This window comes from Hetaerina americana, unplaced genomic scaffold, assembly GCF_022747635.1.
Source record: "Hetaerina americana unplaced genomic scaffold, ioHetAmer1.1.p SCAF_4, whole genome shotgun sequence".
NCBI lineage: Eukaryota > Metazoa > Arthropoda > Insecta > Odonata > Calopterygidae > Hetaerina > Hetaerina americana.
The window spans coordinates 14,504,830-14,522,274 of record NW_027286985.1 but is presented as its reverse complement, the minus strand read 5'-3'; the positions used below and the strand labels follow the sequence as shown (position 1 = coordinate 14,522,274).

Below are 17,445 nucleotides of genomic sequence, written 5' to 3'. Positions count from 1 at the left end.
AAACAATTTATTCAATAATAAATTATTAATTAAAAGCTACATTGGGGAAAAAATTGGGTAGAATGTGAAAATATGTACATTTTTGGGAAAAGTGTACAGATTGTAAACTAATACATTTTCTTAAAGGAAAACCCATGACGGGAAAACATTCACACAGTAACGGGGATGTGAAAACCTGGAAAACCTATAGAAATATGACAAATATGCAAATACCTAATGGAAATGAAAGGGTTATACATATCATGGGAAGCAAATAAAAATTATGTTTAAAATAAATAACAGAATAAATATATAGAAAAAATTATCAAATTAAAGAAAAGAAAGAAATAAAATTTAAAAACCAACAATTAATATAATAAGGATAATTAAGTACATAGCAAATATAAAATAACATTTGGAAGATATGACTTTAGTAATTATAATATTAAGATAAAAGAATAATAATTATCAACAAAATCTAAGAATCTATTCAAAGTTAGCTAAGTTAAATTGAAGTATTATAATATATTTTTTAAATCATGGATCATGGATGAAATGATTAGAATGATAGATGAGAGAAGAAAATGGAAGAATGTAAACACAGAGGCAAAAACATTACAGAGAGTTAAATAATAAATTTAGGAGGACAACAAAAGAAGCATGGTGGAAGACGCAGTGTGAGGATATGGAAAGTTTTCAGAAGAAGGGTGAAATTGGTGTGCTATACAGCAAGGTCAAATCTTTATTTGGAAGTAAGAAGGGCAGATCTATGAAGGAAGGAAGGAAGTACACAGGGATGAAAATGGACTTGATGCAGAATAGGTTGCTGGATTGTGTTTTGTTAAGGGTCACAAAATATTTATTCAGTAGTTGTATCCATTCAAAACCAACCTTAACCAGTAGATTACTAAAAAAATTTTTCATTCAAGTAAGATAAAATGGGAAACTAAGCAAATATAATGCAACATATAAATATATATAATTATACACATATGTAAAATTTAAAAATATTACGTGCACATGCATAAAATTATTAAACAGAGAATGACTACGAATCATATTAACACATAATGGAATATATGTAACCATATAAACAGTACTAATATGTTATTTATGAGAAAACATCTGCTTATTAAATTAAGAGTCAATTTCTTGTGCTAAGGAGTTTTTTATTCTGCACTTTTTTAAACAATGACAGTAAATGTGTATTTCTTGTGATTATCGTAAGCTTATTCCACTTTCCCAAGGAAGAGAAATGGGCAAGAAGGAAGTATTGAGAGGGGGATTTACGGTGGTCAGGGAGGGAACCAGCAGATGTACCAACCAGTGAAGCCTTTGATGGGCTATGTACCCATTCACTGCTCATGTCTGGGGTTCTATTCCCAGTTATATTCTCTCAACGGACAGTTCTCATAACCTATATGAGGCTAAGAAACACTTTCAACTTGGCCACAAGGGATCTCTTTTCCTGGAAGACATCCACACATGCAAATCACCCTTTCACCCATTTTAATGACTTGAAATCTCCCTTCCAAAATGGGCCTCCTGCACCAGTGTCACGAGTTTTGGTTTGTGTAGAGGAGGTTATGAAATAAAATCAGCAGAAAATTGAGAAGGACCAGAGAAGACTGAAAAACTAGATGAAGACCCTGTGTGATGAGGTGCAGCATGACCTATGTCATGGAAAAATTGAATCAGCTTAAAGGACCATGACACACTATTTCATTGAACATTGAGAAAATGTCAATGCCATTCAAGTTAGCAATGGTGAAAATCTTTCTAAAAGTGATGATAAAGTGAAAATATGAATACATATACACACAACTATTCATTCACATGGAAATAGATCTAAGGAAAAGTGATCGGAACACATATAAAATACAAACAGAGGAGGGGTGGGGAGGGCGTAATCGAGCTAATCACAATCACAAAAATATTTCCTAGGCCAGGACTTGAATAATGGATCTTTCAACTTGCTGGGCCAATGCTCTACCACTGAAGCTATTGAGGAAACGTAATTTACACTGAAATCTGCCAGTCTTTATGAAACCAAGTGCCCCAATTCTTTGGCCAGGAGATGGAATTAAGGAACTGTTTTGCCCACCAAAGGAGAACTAGATGACGCAAGCAGAAAGGGCAGTAGGAAAGGTTATCATACAATGTCATTAAGGATTGGAGCAGTGCGTTTCATGGCTTGCATAGCCAGAAGAAGGATACAAGTCATCAGAATGGCGTTCTCAGGGAAGAGCAGAGAGGACATGTGCGTGGGGGAGAGGTGAGGGAAGGAGAGGTAAGGGACCAATAGGAAATAAACAAGGGGTGGGAGGGGGGATGTGTAGGCAGCTACTGGATGCATCAGTGGGCTTGGTTCAGCCCAGGGGGTTTGAATGACTGAAACACCCAGATATGTGCCATCTCGTGGGTTCTCACCTCTATGATACTTGCAGTTGGGGAATGATGTCAATCACCGACATGGAGAAGCAGTCATCAAAATATTGACTGTGGGAAGCAGTATGAGCAGGTATGGAATAATTAAGGAAGGTGGGAGATTTGATGGAATAGCGGTGGTTATTCATGGGAAAGGAAAGAGTGGTCGTGCACTCACCCACGTATAAGGCAGGGCAGAAGTTACAGGAGAGGCAATATATGATGTTTTTTGAGGTGCAGGTAGCATCGGGTTGGGAGTTGGTAGTAAGGAAGGTGGGGGTCTTAGAAGATAGCAGCATTTGCCGTGTGGGTGGTTGCATGGTGCAGACCGGGGCAGGGAAGAAACATGGGTGCTCAGAGGTGGTTTTGTTGACTTGAAGATGTCTCGCAATTTTGAGGGGCATTTAAACGAAAACGAGGGACAATGTGGGAATAAAAGTGATATGGACTGACTGTTATTAATAATTGGGAAGAGTTCACAGATTAAATGTGTAATTTTGTGTGTTCTGGGGAAGAAAGTGGTGATAAGATCAGGGCATTTTGGGCGGTTTGGTTTGGGGAGAGGAGTGTATTGGGTTGACAGTTTGAGAATTTTACTGTTAAGTAGTTTTTCAGGGTACCCACATTTTCTGAGAGAGTCATGTAGCTGGTCTATGTATTTCTGTTGGGAGGGGGTGCTGTTGCAGAGATGGAAGCCACGGACCGAGAGTGAGAAGGGGATGGAGCATATGCAATGAGTGACAGCCATTGACATGAAGATATTGTTGGTAATAGGTCGGTTTAATGTGGACTGAGGTGTAAAACGTACTGTTCTGGAGGTGAAAGTCAATATCTAGGAAAGTGATATTCAAGTCAGATATAGAAGACGTGAAAGATAACGAGGAGGAGGAGTTTTGAGAGGAAATAAAATATGATAAAGTTTCGCCTCTGTAGAACCAATGGAGGAAAATGTCATCAATATAGCGGGTTCAGAAGAGTGGTTTGAGAGTTTGTTTTTGCAGATAGTTATGTTCAAGTTTAACCACTAAAAGATTGGCATATGCAGGAGCCATAGGCATGCCCATTGCAGTGCCTTTTATTTGCAAAAATATTTTGTCGTTAAATTGGAAAGCATTTTTGGTGAGGACGATTTGGCTCAGTTTGATGAGGAAATCTGTGGATGGGGTGTATGGTGTGGGTCGTCGGGAGAGGTAATATTTCAGGGCTTCTAAGCCTTCTTTGTGGGGAATGGAGGAGTACAGAGATGTAACATCTATTGTGGCCATGAGAATGGTCGTGTTGTGGGGAATTGGGATTGAGTGTAGACGTTCCATAAAGTGGTATGAATCTTTGATGTAAGAAGGGAGTGAAGTAGCTATGGGTTGAAGGTGGTGGTCTATTAATCCAGAGATTTGTTCATTGGGTGAGTTGATGCTGGAGACAATGGGGCATCCAGGGTTATTGGTTCTTTGAAATTTGGGTAACAAATAGAAATGGGAGTTGTTACGATTAGGTGGCGAAAGAATGGATATATCTTTGGGAGAGAGACCTTCTTCGGGACAAAAATTGGAGAGAAAAGAGAGAATTGTCTTTTGATATAAAGGTTTTGGATCTTGGGGCATGGGGGCATAGAAAAAAGGTCATTTAAGTGGTAAAATGCCTCAGCGTCACAGTCTTTTTTGTTCAGCACGAGATTGGATCCTTAGACTCACCTTACAAAACACAGCCTGGCACCCCACATTACAATAGACTGTTCAATGCTACTTGCGTTCTACCTCCATTGATTCCATCCAACATGTCTACCCCTTTCCTTCACCTTCCTCTTAAGTTGTCCCCTCAGTCATTCTCTTCAACATTCCAATCCAATTAAATTGATCCGCAAAACCCTTTCCTGCCTCATGTGGATTTCTTCCAAATCCTTTCACATTCTCATCATGCCTAATACTTCTTTGTTGGTTTTATTTTCTACCCATTTCACCTTTTCCATATCCATAGCTCAAATCGTGCTTCAATGACCATGTTTCTGCACATAACAAAACCATCATCTGTATCAAAATTTTCCCAGATATTTTCTCAATATCTTTACCCAAAATCTCTGTCACTACCTTCCTCCATGTGAAAATTTCTTGTCCTAATGCAACCTTCCCTATTTATTTGACCTTTTGGTACAAAACACTTCCAAGATAGGTAAATTGTTCCACTTGTCTTAGTTTTAACCCACTAATTTAATGTTTAACTTTGTCTTCCCCTCTCTCAAAAACTAAATAACCTTTGTCCATATTGATATTATTCCAATAATTATCACACTGATTTTCTATTGCACTCGGCAATAATTGCAACCTATTGGCTGACTAACTAAAGCTTGATTATCCACCAGCCTAAATGAATTAGGCAGGATAGTTCATTTGCCTGATTGTCTAAATAAAAGAAGTATGGGCAATTATGAATAAAGCAAAATATTTCGAAAGTTCTCTATATTACTATAATTCGTCTATTTTAATTTGTCTTCACGGTTTTATATTACTTAAATATTATACCGTCTTCCAAATTGTTAGTTTTATATTCTTATAAAAAATTAATAAACCATTAATAAAGAAGAAATCGAAGTAAATACATTAAATCGATGGCATCATCAAATGTTCGTGCGTTTTCTTTCATGCGGCCGTTAAAGAGCGAGTGATGAGTATGCAACCTGACAAAATTTGGTGCCTAATCTTGACGAGTAATCAGCAAAACATTGTTTTCGTATGTGTAGGGTTACGAGCTCGTTTGCAAGTTCCCTTTCATTATATCATTTATTTTTACCCTTTCAACGTCAGTACATATGGTACGTAGGGAGTATACCATTACCTAACATATTGATTACATAACATAGGTAATAACCTACATCGAAAAACGAAACACCACATCACAGGCCCTGACACAACAGGTTTTCACTTGTTACGTAAGTAACTTCGTTCAAAAGCCATCAAATAATTTTATATAACTAACATGATTGGATTACAAATTTTTCATAAAGGCTCAAACCCAATTTCTTAGCGGGATTACTTTGAGTTTTCTCACAAGTCGTCTTTCCAAAACGTATCCATGATTAAAAATTCGAAATTGGTAAGGACACACTTTTCACGCAATATACATGATATCCATTATTAACTTTTCATGCTGCAAGACTTTTCAAATATACCACCAATCTTTCGAACGAATGAACGATTGTTTATCCTGCGTACCTATGTTGTATCAAAGAGCCATCAGAGATTCGTTCTTTTGCGCTCTACTGACGACGTTATTTTGATATCATTTTTAAATGAAATAAAAAATGTGATTCCTACCAATGCTACATAAAATAAATAAAAATATTAATCCAAGCTCTGGAAATCAATATCCATCGTTTTTAAAACGTATGTATTCTGAAAATAATTTGACGATCTAACAATGAGCGAATCAGTTTAGTGAATGAGTCACGTAACCAATTAGTTCGGCCCAATCCTCGTCCAAGGTAGGGACAGGTCTGTAACATGATACTTTTCCTGGGAATGAGTTATGTAATGAAGTTGCAGTGGAGTGTGGCAGAATGCATCGAATTTTGGTGCTATTAATTTAACCTTAGTGGTGAGGCAAGCGTAGGTGATTAAGCATCGTGATCAATTGAGTGTCAGTGCATTTTTCAGCTTTACAACGCACAACAGTTGTTTCGATATTGTTTTGTTAGCCTCGTGATAAAGTGTTTATGTGGTGCGGTGAACATTAATGTGGTGACAACAGTACCATAAATGATTCTTGATATTCATTATATTTGGGTATTCGGTCTAACATAAGGGATGTCTGTACGTAAGGGAAATTTTGGTTAGTGCCATACCTAATAACTTAGTCATTGAGTCTAAATTAGTTGTCAGTCGGTTTTTTAAAATCCCCTGGGGCTTAAAATTTAAATATCAATCAATGACAAATTAGTTATTTTTTGTTTCACAGCATTCAGTTAACCCGGGCTGTAGTGTTGTCACTACATCCTAAACGTTCTTCGAGCTTGTTCAATACTATCGGTTAATTTTATGATATTAACCTGGCATTAAAGTTTTCTATAGCTGCTTAGATTAATTTGTTGAATTTGTGTTATTTTTTAGATCTTGCCTTGTCACAGATCATGGAAAGGGATCCTCTCAGGGGGAATACAGCTTTACCATTGAGCGTACCCATTTCATATCAAGCTGTCAATTCTCAGGTAGGGGAATTAACACTAATCATTAGTTAAGCATGAGAATTAAAATCTGTGATTTAATAGACTAAACATGTGGACGTCGCAAGAATAGCCTTTGATATGGCCTTCGTATTTTTTTCGCGCTGAGTTGTGTGACATTTCGACTTATCGATTAAGGTCGAGTGTTGAAAGCTTGGAAGACGGTGTTCGTTTCTAAAGCTTCTTGTGAGCAGTTGTTAACTTTCTTTTGGCATTAAAGTTGTCCAAATTTTAATTTCTAGTGTATTTAAATAAATTCATTTGTGTGATGATGTATTCGTGTTGTCCATTCGCGTGACAAGTGCTCGGACCCCTTACAGTGTCTGTACGTATTTGAACGTTATGTAAGCCTTATGTCTCTAATTGAAAATCCCAGTTTTCCTTCCTCGTACGAGTCGGTGATGTATAAATTGTCGCTCGCGGTAGTGCCTATTTGATCAGATCAGTCGCCCAAATTTGCGTCGAAAGTGAATTTACCATTTAAACTGTCACCTAGAAAACGAGTTCATTGTCATTATCATTCTTTCTCACTTAGATTTTCATTTAATGTCAGTTTCATATTATAAGTGTTGTCTGATATGGAATCAGGTATGGATTAAAGCGGTAGGCGTTGAAAGATAAGTTGGGCGCAGTAATGATGTGACAACCATACGGAGCGGAGATGATGGCGATGCATAATGTAAATATTGGTCCTTGACAATGACCTGGTTGAAAGCATCTTTGGAGCTATCAGAAAAATTTTCATATCATACTTTTCGCTTTCTGAAACTGACTTTCCCGATGTATTTTGTTTCAGTCGTACTTTTTTAACGGGTATTATGATTCCAGGTCATAACGGTGGCATGTTTTCATACTTTTATATTTTTGCGAACATTTCATGAAGAGGATACTCTTCTGCAAAAAATTCACGAACGATTTCGAATTCCAATTATCCCGTTTGCATTTCATTAGATAGACCTTATTGGGGGTGATTGTAATAATTGAAATGTAATTCTATTTTTAGCAACTAGTGCATATGAAGATACAGCTATTAGTAATTTCGGCAACTTCTGATATTTTGTTGTAAACTTAAGTGATCCTGTTAAATTTACCCCACTGACTGCAAGTTTTAAATATAGTAGTTTTTGGCTCAATTTGTCCAATGCTGTATAAGGAATTGGAATAGGAAACGAAGTGTTTTATACCAATTACACGAGCGAATATTTAGGAATTTATTTAGGTACCATTGGGTCAGTAATGAATTATCTTTTCACTTTTTTCTAGTTTTCGAACGGCCACCATCATTTTGATAGGCCTACCTCCCAGGATCCCCTTGCGGAAGTGTTTCGAGGAGCTTCCGTCAGCTCAGATGATGACATGATTGATATTAGAACATCAAGCACAATGGCAGACCGTTCTTTCTCTGATGAAGATGATCGAGAGCAAGGCCTTGGGGCCATTCATGGTGGAAATGGTTCACACTGTGAGTTACCAATATATTGGTGTGATGGTCAATAAATGACATGTGCCTTAAAATTTTTCATTTTATTGTTTTTTTAAATTTTTTGCAAAGTATTATTTTGTTTCTCACGATATTCTGTTGTATTAATTACAATCCTTTTTGTGAATTGCTGATGAAAGAGTAATATTTAACATACCCATATAATGCTTACCTGAAGATAACATTGCGGCTTCAGTAGTGACAGTGCTGGAAATTGATATTAGAAATGACTGTCAAAAATATTTAAGGTCAAATTTATTTTCCTTGTTCGTGGTCTTTAGCCTAATGGGGAGGTCACATAAAAGTTATAGCATCGTAAAAGTATGAGGTACATAGATTTGGTCAATCCATGCCACTTTGTTAAATGATATTGCTCAGGTCTTGTGGATTTCAAGTTTGATCCCTACCACATCGTGTCCTATTGCATGGCATGTTCCAACCTAATTAATTCATCTATGCTGCCATTATGTTTGTTTGTAACCTGAACTGGTTTTGTAATTTTCCACTTCACATATACATTTGCATTTCTGGTATGTTAGCCACCTGACGAAATTTTGCAAGCAGGAATATTAAATAATGGCTGAACTTAAAATATTATACATTTGGGTAAGGTGAAATCTTAGGTACCATAATTAGTGTTTATCATGTTTGATTTCTCTGTAAGAGTGTACAAGACTCTGCATATACAGTTTTTATTATTTTCTAGAATGTGCAATGCAGTGAAAAATGTGTCTGTGCACATGTATAATTATAAAGTGTCATCCTTAATGAACAAAATGTCCTTTTGTCTTACATTGAAGACAAAATTCCTATTAGCCCTAGTCAAATCATTGTTGGAAGGTAATTTGCAGAAGAAATTGTGAGCAAACCAGGTGTAGACTTCCAATCAGGAATTTGAGCCATTTTAATTATAGTAGTGATAATATTCTTTATCAAATGTCATCCTATGAATTTGTTCTAGGCAAGGGTTGGTTAGTTCATGCATTATAGTTAGTTGCATTGGAAAGAAATTTTGGGAATGTTTTCAATAAACTTGTTTCAAAGAATAATAAAATAGACTTACGTACTTATTTACTCATTTGGTTAGTCTTAGCATGCATGTGAGAGTTTGCTGTAGTGGTGTGTGAAATTTAACTTGCAGATAGTTCAATAAAATCAACATTAATATAACTTTTCTCGCACACAGTCCCCTAAAAAACCAACAAAGAAATATTGATATCAGTGGTAACTGAAGTAGATGTATCTCACTCATTTCTTCCTGACATTTTTTCACTATATCAGGGTAAGTGTCTTGATGGTCCAATTACATGTTATGTTTGTGTGATTCATTATACAGAGCTGTCAAATAATTTTTTTTCATTTATTTGCTTGCAAATATTGATATTGTTACTTAGAATGGCAAAGGTAATATCAAAACACATTTATCAAGATATGAAACAAACAGCAGAAAATGTTTTAGCATGTTCTTGACAGAAATTTGTTCTTTCAATGTTCAAGGTCATGAACATCAGTATTTTTTTATTTTGGATTGCATTAATATTTTTTGCATCATTCATGATAACAGCTTCAGCTAATTAATGTGAAGCTTAATAATTACAAGTTTTTGCTGAATAGGAAATATTCAGCCTGTATAATTGGTCTTTCTTGATGTCAAAGGTAGGAATAAGTAAAAGAATATTTGAGTGAGTATTTATGTTCAGGCAAATTTATTAGCTAGGTTTTGACAATTACCAACCAGCAATTTGTGATATGCAATGAATATATTTTCTTTTGGAGTGAAGATCGTGATTGGTCTTCTTCATATAAAATATGTATTTATTAAATAACAATATGATGATGATAATATAATGCTAGATGAAAGGTAGTCTACACAGTGCTGTTCCTCAGTGAGGCAGCTGTTGAGTGGTGTCACATTGAAAACACTAATGAGAAAGACAACAGGAAACCACCTCAATTATTATTCCCAAGACTTTTAGGTTGGACACTCAACATATATGACGAGGAAATGGTAAAAGAGGCATGCGAAGAACAGGTGGTAGGAATGGAAATTGGTGGGGAATTCATACCACCAGTCAAATTTGTAGATGAACAACTTTTGTCTGTCAGCCAAATTTAAAAGTTTAATTTGAGATCAAAAATAGAGCAGGTGGAAGTTTACCTATCTAGGAATTGTTTGGACGAAAATGGTCAAAGTAGTAGGGACATAAGGCAAAGAAGCTGTCATAAGGAGGAAGGAATTGATAACAGGGACCATGAGCAAGGATGTTAAGAAAAGGCTCATTAAAACTTTGATATGGAGTGTGTTTTTGCATGGTGTAGAAACGTGGTCATTGAAGCAAAATAATAGGTATAGATTGGAGGCTTTTGAAAAGTGGGTCTGGAAATGGATGGAAAATCATATGAAAATTCTTATGTATCACATCAGATTTTCTATTTTCATAAATACTGTGCCTTTCATTCACATTGTATTTTAATTAATGAATTTTGGTTTGCTTGTCTCAGCTGAAAAAGTTTCTATGACCATGAAAGACAGTTGTGGGGAAGTTTATTAAGTATATAAAACTCTTATTTATTTTGTGACTTTACTTAGGCAAGATTGAGATTATGCAAGTTTTAAATAAAAATTATCAGGAAAAGTTTCTGAAAACTAGAATTATTTCAAATATTTCTACAAAACCTCAAAATTCTTCCAAGTACATCCCTTGAACATCGATACACTTTTTGCAGCAAGTTTGCCTCACCTCAAAGGCTCCCTGGTTGGCACATTCTGAAAGGTCCTTGAAGGTGTAGGTGGAAGTTTCTTTGACCCTTAGGCTTGTATGGTGGTGTCCTTTGAGGGACAATTTCACTTTTGGGAATAGAAAATAGTTTGCTGGTGTCAAGTTAGGACTATCCAAAAAGTCAGGATCTTCTTCATCATGTTGTAGAAGGTCTTGGCAAGCAGACACTCGGCTCTGCTTTGGCCGTCCTTCAAAACCTTCGGAACGAATTTAGCTCAGATCTTTTTCATCGTCAAATTTTATGATAATGTTGTGCACCGGCATCTTATCAATGCCAATATGATCTGCGATCATGCACACACTTAACAGATGGTCTGAATCCAGTACCTGACACACACCTTACACATTTTCATCAGTTCTTGATGTCGACGGCCATCCAGTGGGGGGCTTGTCCTCCACACTCTCTCCGCCATTTTTCAAGAGATTGTGCCTCTTAAAAACGGCAACTTTTGACATGCTTTCATCCTCGAATACTTGGGAAATCATGCCCGATTTCCCCAGTCCATCACAGAATTTGATGGGGTACTGCTGTTCATTTATTCATTGCATTTTGTATTAGAACCGAGTCACTCAGCAGGGGTTCACTAAAAACATGATCTAGCCCGAACAAATGCTTGCAGGCGATTGACACTTGGCGCAGACCCCCCCCCACCACCGATTCTGCACGGTGCTATTGCACTGCAGCATAGTCACATCAGGAAATAATTGTTCCTGATACTTAATATACAATTCTAGTTAAGTCAGCTCTTCTACTTAACCCCACAACGATGCACAAAAATTGACAATTGCATAATGAGAACAAACCCAATGTAGAATCCATGCACAGCCTTCTGCAAAGCCAAACACCTTCATGCTATTATGAGATAAAGGATGATAATGAAATGGGGAGGGAAAGGGAGTGGTTATTGGCCTAGAAAGAAGCAAACTGGTAATGGCGTGTAGCCACAGCTGATCATCACAATGGTGATCAGCTGGCTGATGTGGAATAGTCTGATTTACACCATAAGAAACATTGTACTACTGCATGTTAATCATGAGGGCTGATATGTCCAATAATCATTTCTTGGGTATGTAACTCTGACATTGGTATCAAATTGATGAGTTATTATATCATACTTGTCCTTAATCTTACTAATATGCTCACTGTGCCTTCTGTTACTTGTTGTGAGTCTTATTATTTTTCTAGACTAAAAGAAAGTATTTTTATGCACTTGAAGCTTGCAATTATTGTAAAGGTAAACTATTTTCTTGTAGATACTGTTTAAATTTGGTTGGAAGAAATGAAATGTACTTAGTTATAGTCATTGGTAAGTGTCTGTTGGCCTAAGGGATTCCTCTTCCCCTAATTTCTTATAAATAACATGCCTCAATTAACTCATATCTTTCACTTTATGTAGAATGGAATTGCACTATTATTATAACTTTTAATAATAATATATTAGAATGTTTCTTTATTACAAAGGGGGGGGATCGAGATGGTGCGGGGGCTAACGTACTGGCTTCCCACCATGAGGGCGCGGGTTCAAATCCCGGCGGTGTTGAATATTTTTCAGAGGTATCTCGATCCCTACTTGAGGTGCTTTGTGGAGGGCACTTTGAGTGAGTACGCCGTCCGTCGGATGGGACGTTAAACTGCGGACCCCTTGGCGCCTTTCGTAAAGAGTAGGCTAATGCCGACGCCGGGTTTCTCTCCACCCTTCATCCTTTCCTATCCATCCCCTATGGCGCAAATGACCTTAGCTGTCGGTCGCCTCCCCTCAAAACTACTACTACTTTATTACAAAGTTGCCCCATGTTAATTTCATTAATGAAATAGTATAACCCATAGGATTTTTTTCAAACTAGTTTGTCTTTATAAGATTAATGTTCTTCCTTTTGTTGACATTTAATGAGCTTTTCTTTTCTTTTAAAGTTTCTGTTAAGTTCTCAGGATTTTCATTTGGTAAGTTAACTTCTCTCTGTGCTATTTTTATATTTTCTTTATTTTCTTGAACTTTCAAGTTATTCTTTTAGCAATGTAAATATGTAGTTTTCGCTTTGAAATTGATAATAGATAGTGGTGGTTTGCTGATCCATTGGTGTAAATGGCAAGTCAGTATAGACAAATTATCATGGACTTATTATAATAAGAAGCCAGGGAAAGCCTTGAAATCAGTTTCATGAGCATGGGTAGTTATAACCTGGCACTAATGGCATTTGGAATTCACACATCCCGAGTGTAGTGGGCCATCACTATTCCTGTACTACCTGCATTCAAAGCTATGGTGCCCTGATAATTGTTTAGTCAATTGAGTTGATGATAAATTGACTGAAATCTGGAATACCATCAGGGCACAAGGTTCAATTTTGATGTAATTCTGTTTGTTGCCCTGTCATAAAAATGCCCAGCTTCACCTTGCAATGTGCAAATAAAATATTGGGAGGCTGATTCTGAGTAAAAATACGAGGTCATTATGCAACTTACCAAGACATGATTGAAAAGTCAACCCTGTTTGTTTTTTAATTTTCTCTAAACAATTTAAAATTAGACCACTTGTAAATAACAAGTTTGGAGAATAATATTTCATTATGACCTTAAACTCAGTTAAATTTTAAATAAGTTTAACATGTACTTCTGTGCAGTGTTTTTATCTGCTGGGGATATTGTCAAACCATTAATTAAAGTATTTATGAATGACATCCATGGAAAGCTAACTTGAGAAATTGGCCCTAATAATTCTTTGCATATTCATGCTTCTGAGGCATATAATGAATGATTAACTGTTTTATCTTAATATTCTATTGAAGGCCAAGTACAAAATAATTTATTGTATTACTAGATGCTTCTTACTGAGTTGGTGCAATTTTATTTATTTAAAGGGAAGGTTGATAAGTTGAGCATTGAGCTAATGAATGGAAGGTTATGAGTTCGTGCCCAGTTGATGCTTCTAAAGCCCTTGGCAAATATTAAAATGGTGTTTTCTGCATACCAGAAATTTATGAGGAACTTAGTATGCTTGTGGTAAAGGAATAAATTGGTCACTCCAACTCAAGCATATGAATTTCTCATTCTTTTGGGCTTACGCTTGTTGAAGCAGAGTTCTTACCATGCCTGTTAAAACCAACCTTCGGGGTAATTTATTGTGCTGTTGGTGTCCTATTATAGTTCAGTGGTGTCACAAAATCCTCTGCTCAGTATCATCTTGTAATGGGTTTATTTGAGCTTACATCATTCATTGAATATTGATAAAAGTTTTAATCACTTGAGTCTTTGGTCACTAGATAGCTGTAAATATATTATTCAGTTAAAATTTTGTACTAATTGTTTCACATTTAGTCAATCAATGGTCTATAATGGTCCTGGTTTTGAGGCTTAAAGTTGCTTATCTTTTACAGCTTTTGTAAGTTGATTTTTAGCATCTAATTAGTTGTTTAACTCATTAATCAGACTAGAAATATTTTTACAAATTTTAATTTTAAGACATCAGTTACAAATCTTAATCTACCCTAACCACCACATGAATTTTCCTCTAATCAATTATATTATTACTTATAATGGATTAGTCTAGTTTTTAAGTTTCAGGGAAGAATGCTTATTAATTCCAATCCAGTCATCAAAACTGTCCATTAAGGAAGAAGATTGACATTGGTTTAAAATATTACCATTTATAATTATTTAAATATTTATACTACTGGCTAATCAATGTGAAGCAACTATAAATTTGATGTGGAAATGTTTTTAAAAGAGCCAAAACAAAAGTTACATACAATTTTTATATAATTTAATGTGATGTCTCCCTCATTTTACTGAATAACTGATCAAATTACATAATTTCAATTGCTGACGAGGGTAGAAAAAGAAAATTTGCACTTCCACGTAAAGATTTAATACTTCACGCGACCATTGTTTTGATACTGTATATCATCATCTGGTGACATACATGTAAAATTTTTCAACTTATATAACCTGGCTCCAAGAGTGGAGGAAGGTAGGGGAGTAAGGGAGAGGGGGTAAGTTGAGTACCGGTACAGCAATCTATTAATGGACTAGGCAAGGGGAGGGTATGTATATGATGGTTTCTGGCTCAACTTTGTGGAAGTTCATGTTCATTAAATGAACAACACAATGTATCCTCACACTGTTATGTGACAGAACAGTGGAAAAAACACATTGCATTCTTCACTTAATGGGGAGGGGGTGTTTGCCTGCCATGGTTTGACCCTCATTAAGGGATGGACAATGGTCATTACTGCCGTGGTGGGGTTGGTGCGGAAAGATTTTGCAGTCTCTTAGGAATTTTAGGAGCGGGGAACGGGAAAGGTGTATCGTTTCATTGACTACTTCAAATCTTTCTGACTGAAGGAAATGCCAAATTTCCTCCAAAGCATTCAACCTATGTCCTTTGTTTTCTGTACAAAGAATGTCGGCTGTGAAGTTAATGGTATGATTCTTGTCCAAGAGGTGTTTGTCGAATTGGAATCTGTTGTCTTTCTTTTTGAAGCTTGATCATTGTTCTTTAATCCTGATATCAAATACCCTCTCTGTCTGTTTTAGTGTTTTCTTTCCTGGTTATGGTATTGTTTCATTTTCATTCATCAGAATAAAATATTGGAAAAATGTTGGCGGGTAATTTCTTTGAGATTGCATTGCATGGGTTCAAGGGCTAATGACTGTGAATTACTGGGAAAATATTCCTGTTTAATTGTGTTGACCACTTACCTACTCATAACATTTCGTATTGTACAAATATTAATTTATATCCATTAAATAATGCCAATGCATATTTAAAAATATATGATTTTTCATTAGGAACATTTTTAATAATTTATGTGAAATATTACCATGCTTAATTATTTAAAACTTTCTTTTTGCTCAAAATACTGCCTCTATTACAATTTGTTTAAAATGTTAAATATTTTCTGAATCGCAGTGTATCTTTGCTCATATAAGGAAGTTATCACTTCTGAAGAATCTTCAGTATTATTTTTACTAACCTCCTGGAGATATTTTGCCCCTAAGCCCTCAGTTTCAATTAAATGTTGACAAATATTTTTTCCCTGTTGTCTTTCAGAGGTGATTTTTACTGTCTTTCATGATTCAAAAGGCATTTTCCAAGTTTCTTGACTTGAAATTTCTGTTATAGAAATTCTTAATACACTCAGTTTACCTGCAGGCATGCATATTTAGCACAAAACCATATTTGAAGAATGATAAACAGCCATCATCAGAAATATGCAAGCAACATCTATTTGTGCTGTTAAACTCAGCTTTGCATCATTTTTATGTTAGCTAACCCATTTTGCATCTTCTCCAAGGTTTTTTATATCTCTAAATATATTTTGTCATTTTCCTAAACGTCAAAACAAAACTGCATGGTCATAACCTTCTGTTGGAGCAGTTACTCGTATTTACCTAGATAGCTATTGTCTTGGCTTACTTTATAAAATAAATTCTAGTGTCCTGTATACCATCATTTGATTTAATCATCTAATTCCTTAAATGACAGTGCCGTAATCAGTTAATATTCATTTAACCCTGGGATATTCATTGTTTCTTATTTCATGTGTTTTATTTGATAAAAACAAAAATTTTATTGATAAAAAATGTTCTACATGTAGATTGTTCTGTTCAAATTTTTGTGAAGGCATTAATCAACTTCAGGCATTTCATTCCTGAAAACCCCTGCCTCATGGTAAACCACCTAAGTATGCATGTACATGGAAAATCTGGAGTTAGGTTTTGAGGTCCACAGTACTCTGGAACATTTTTACCTGACTTTACTCTGACTAAAGTAAATTCCTATAGATTCCTAAATCTACATGTAAGTTAAGGCAGAAATTCCCCTCCACCCCTCTATCTGTAAGTGGCCTTGGATTTGATAGTTGCTGTGCCAAAAAAGATTGATGAGATCACAATCATTACTGTTGAAGTTCTAGTAATGAATGCTCTAATACTATGACTCAAGAAGTTAATTCGAATGGCCAAGAATCATGGTTATTTCCTGGCATAAGTATGTTTTGCATTGCATTATGTTACTTCAAAATATAAAAAATAAATATTTTTAGCAGAAGTTTAAGATATAATTTCACATTTCTGTCTGAGGCAACTTCTCCCCAAGTTACCAGTCCTACAATGACTACAAGGTTGTCCTCGTCCAATGGCTGGTCTAATACATTGGGATTGCTGCACTTATGTAACCCTTCATAAAGTTATCAGGAAATTCTCTTGTAATGACATGGTTTAGCCAATTATACATTTCATGCAAGTGCCTTATTGGAAGTCAAACAGAGGCTTACCAAAAGATCCTTTCTTTATTTTTAAGTCCTATTTGAGTAAGATTCCCAGCAGTCAAGGTTTTGTTAGAAAAAATTCATTTTCTGTTGGCTTTTCATGGGCCGAATCGTATTTACATAGGTAAATACCAGATGATGGTTAAGTCTAATACTCAAAACATTCCCCCGCATTAAATCGAGTTTTGCAGTAGTCAGAACCACAGCTTATCGAGTTACCTGTAGAGGGGACATTAAGGGATATAATTGGCTAAAGGAACATTTAAAAGATTAAATAATTTCATGGCAGGTGTATT

The 17,445-nt window shown here is 35.7% G+C and overlaps 1 protein-coding gene across 7 annotated transcripts in view; it reads left to right on the top strand.

Moving 5' to 3' along the window:
• Positions 1-5,876: 5,876 nt before the first annotated feature.
• ClC-c (chloride channel protein 3) overlaps positions 5,877-17,445 on the top strand; it is a 29,358-nt gene continuing 17,789 nt past the window's right edge. Inside the window, exons 1-4 of one of the 7 annotated variants that reach the window (XM_071589731.1) lie at positions 5,877-5,994; positions 6,507-6,604; positions 7,883-8,081; positions 12,792-12,821. In XM_071589731.1, the coding sequence (XP_071445832.1) occupies positions 6,527-6,604; positions 7,883-8,081; positions 12,792-12,821 (307 nt within the window). In that variant the 5' untranslated portion in view covers positions 5,877-5,994; positions 6,507-6,526. Of the gene's footprint in view, positions 6,037-6,057; positions 6,229-6,506; positions 6,605-6,771; positions 6,945-7,017; positions 7,299-7,882; positions 8,082-12,791; positions 12,822-17,445 lie in introns of those variants that run through there. The other 6 variants (XM_071589733.1, XM_071589732.1, XM_071589729.1 and 3 more) reach the window with 6 other exon arrangements.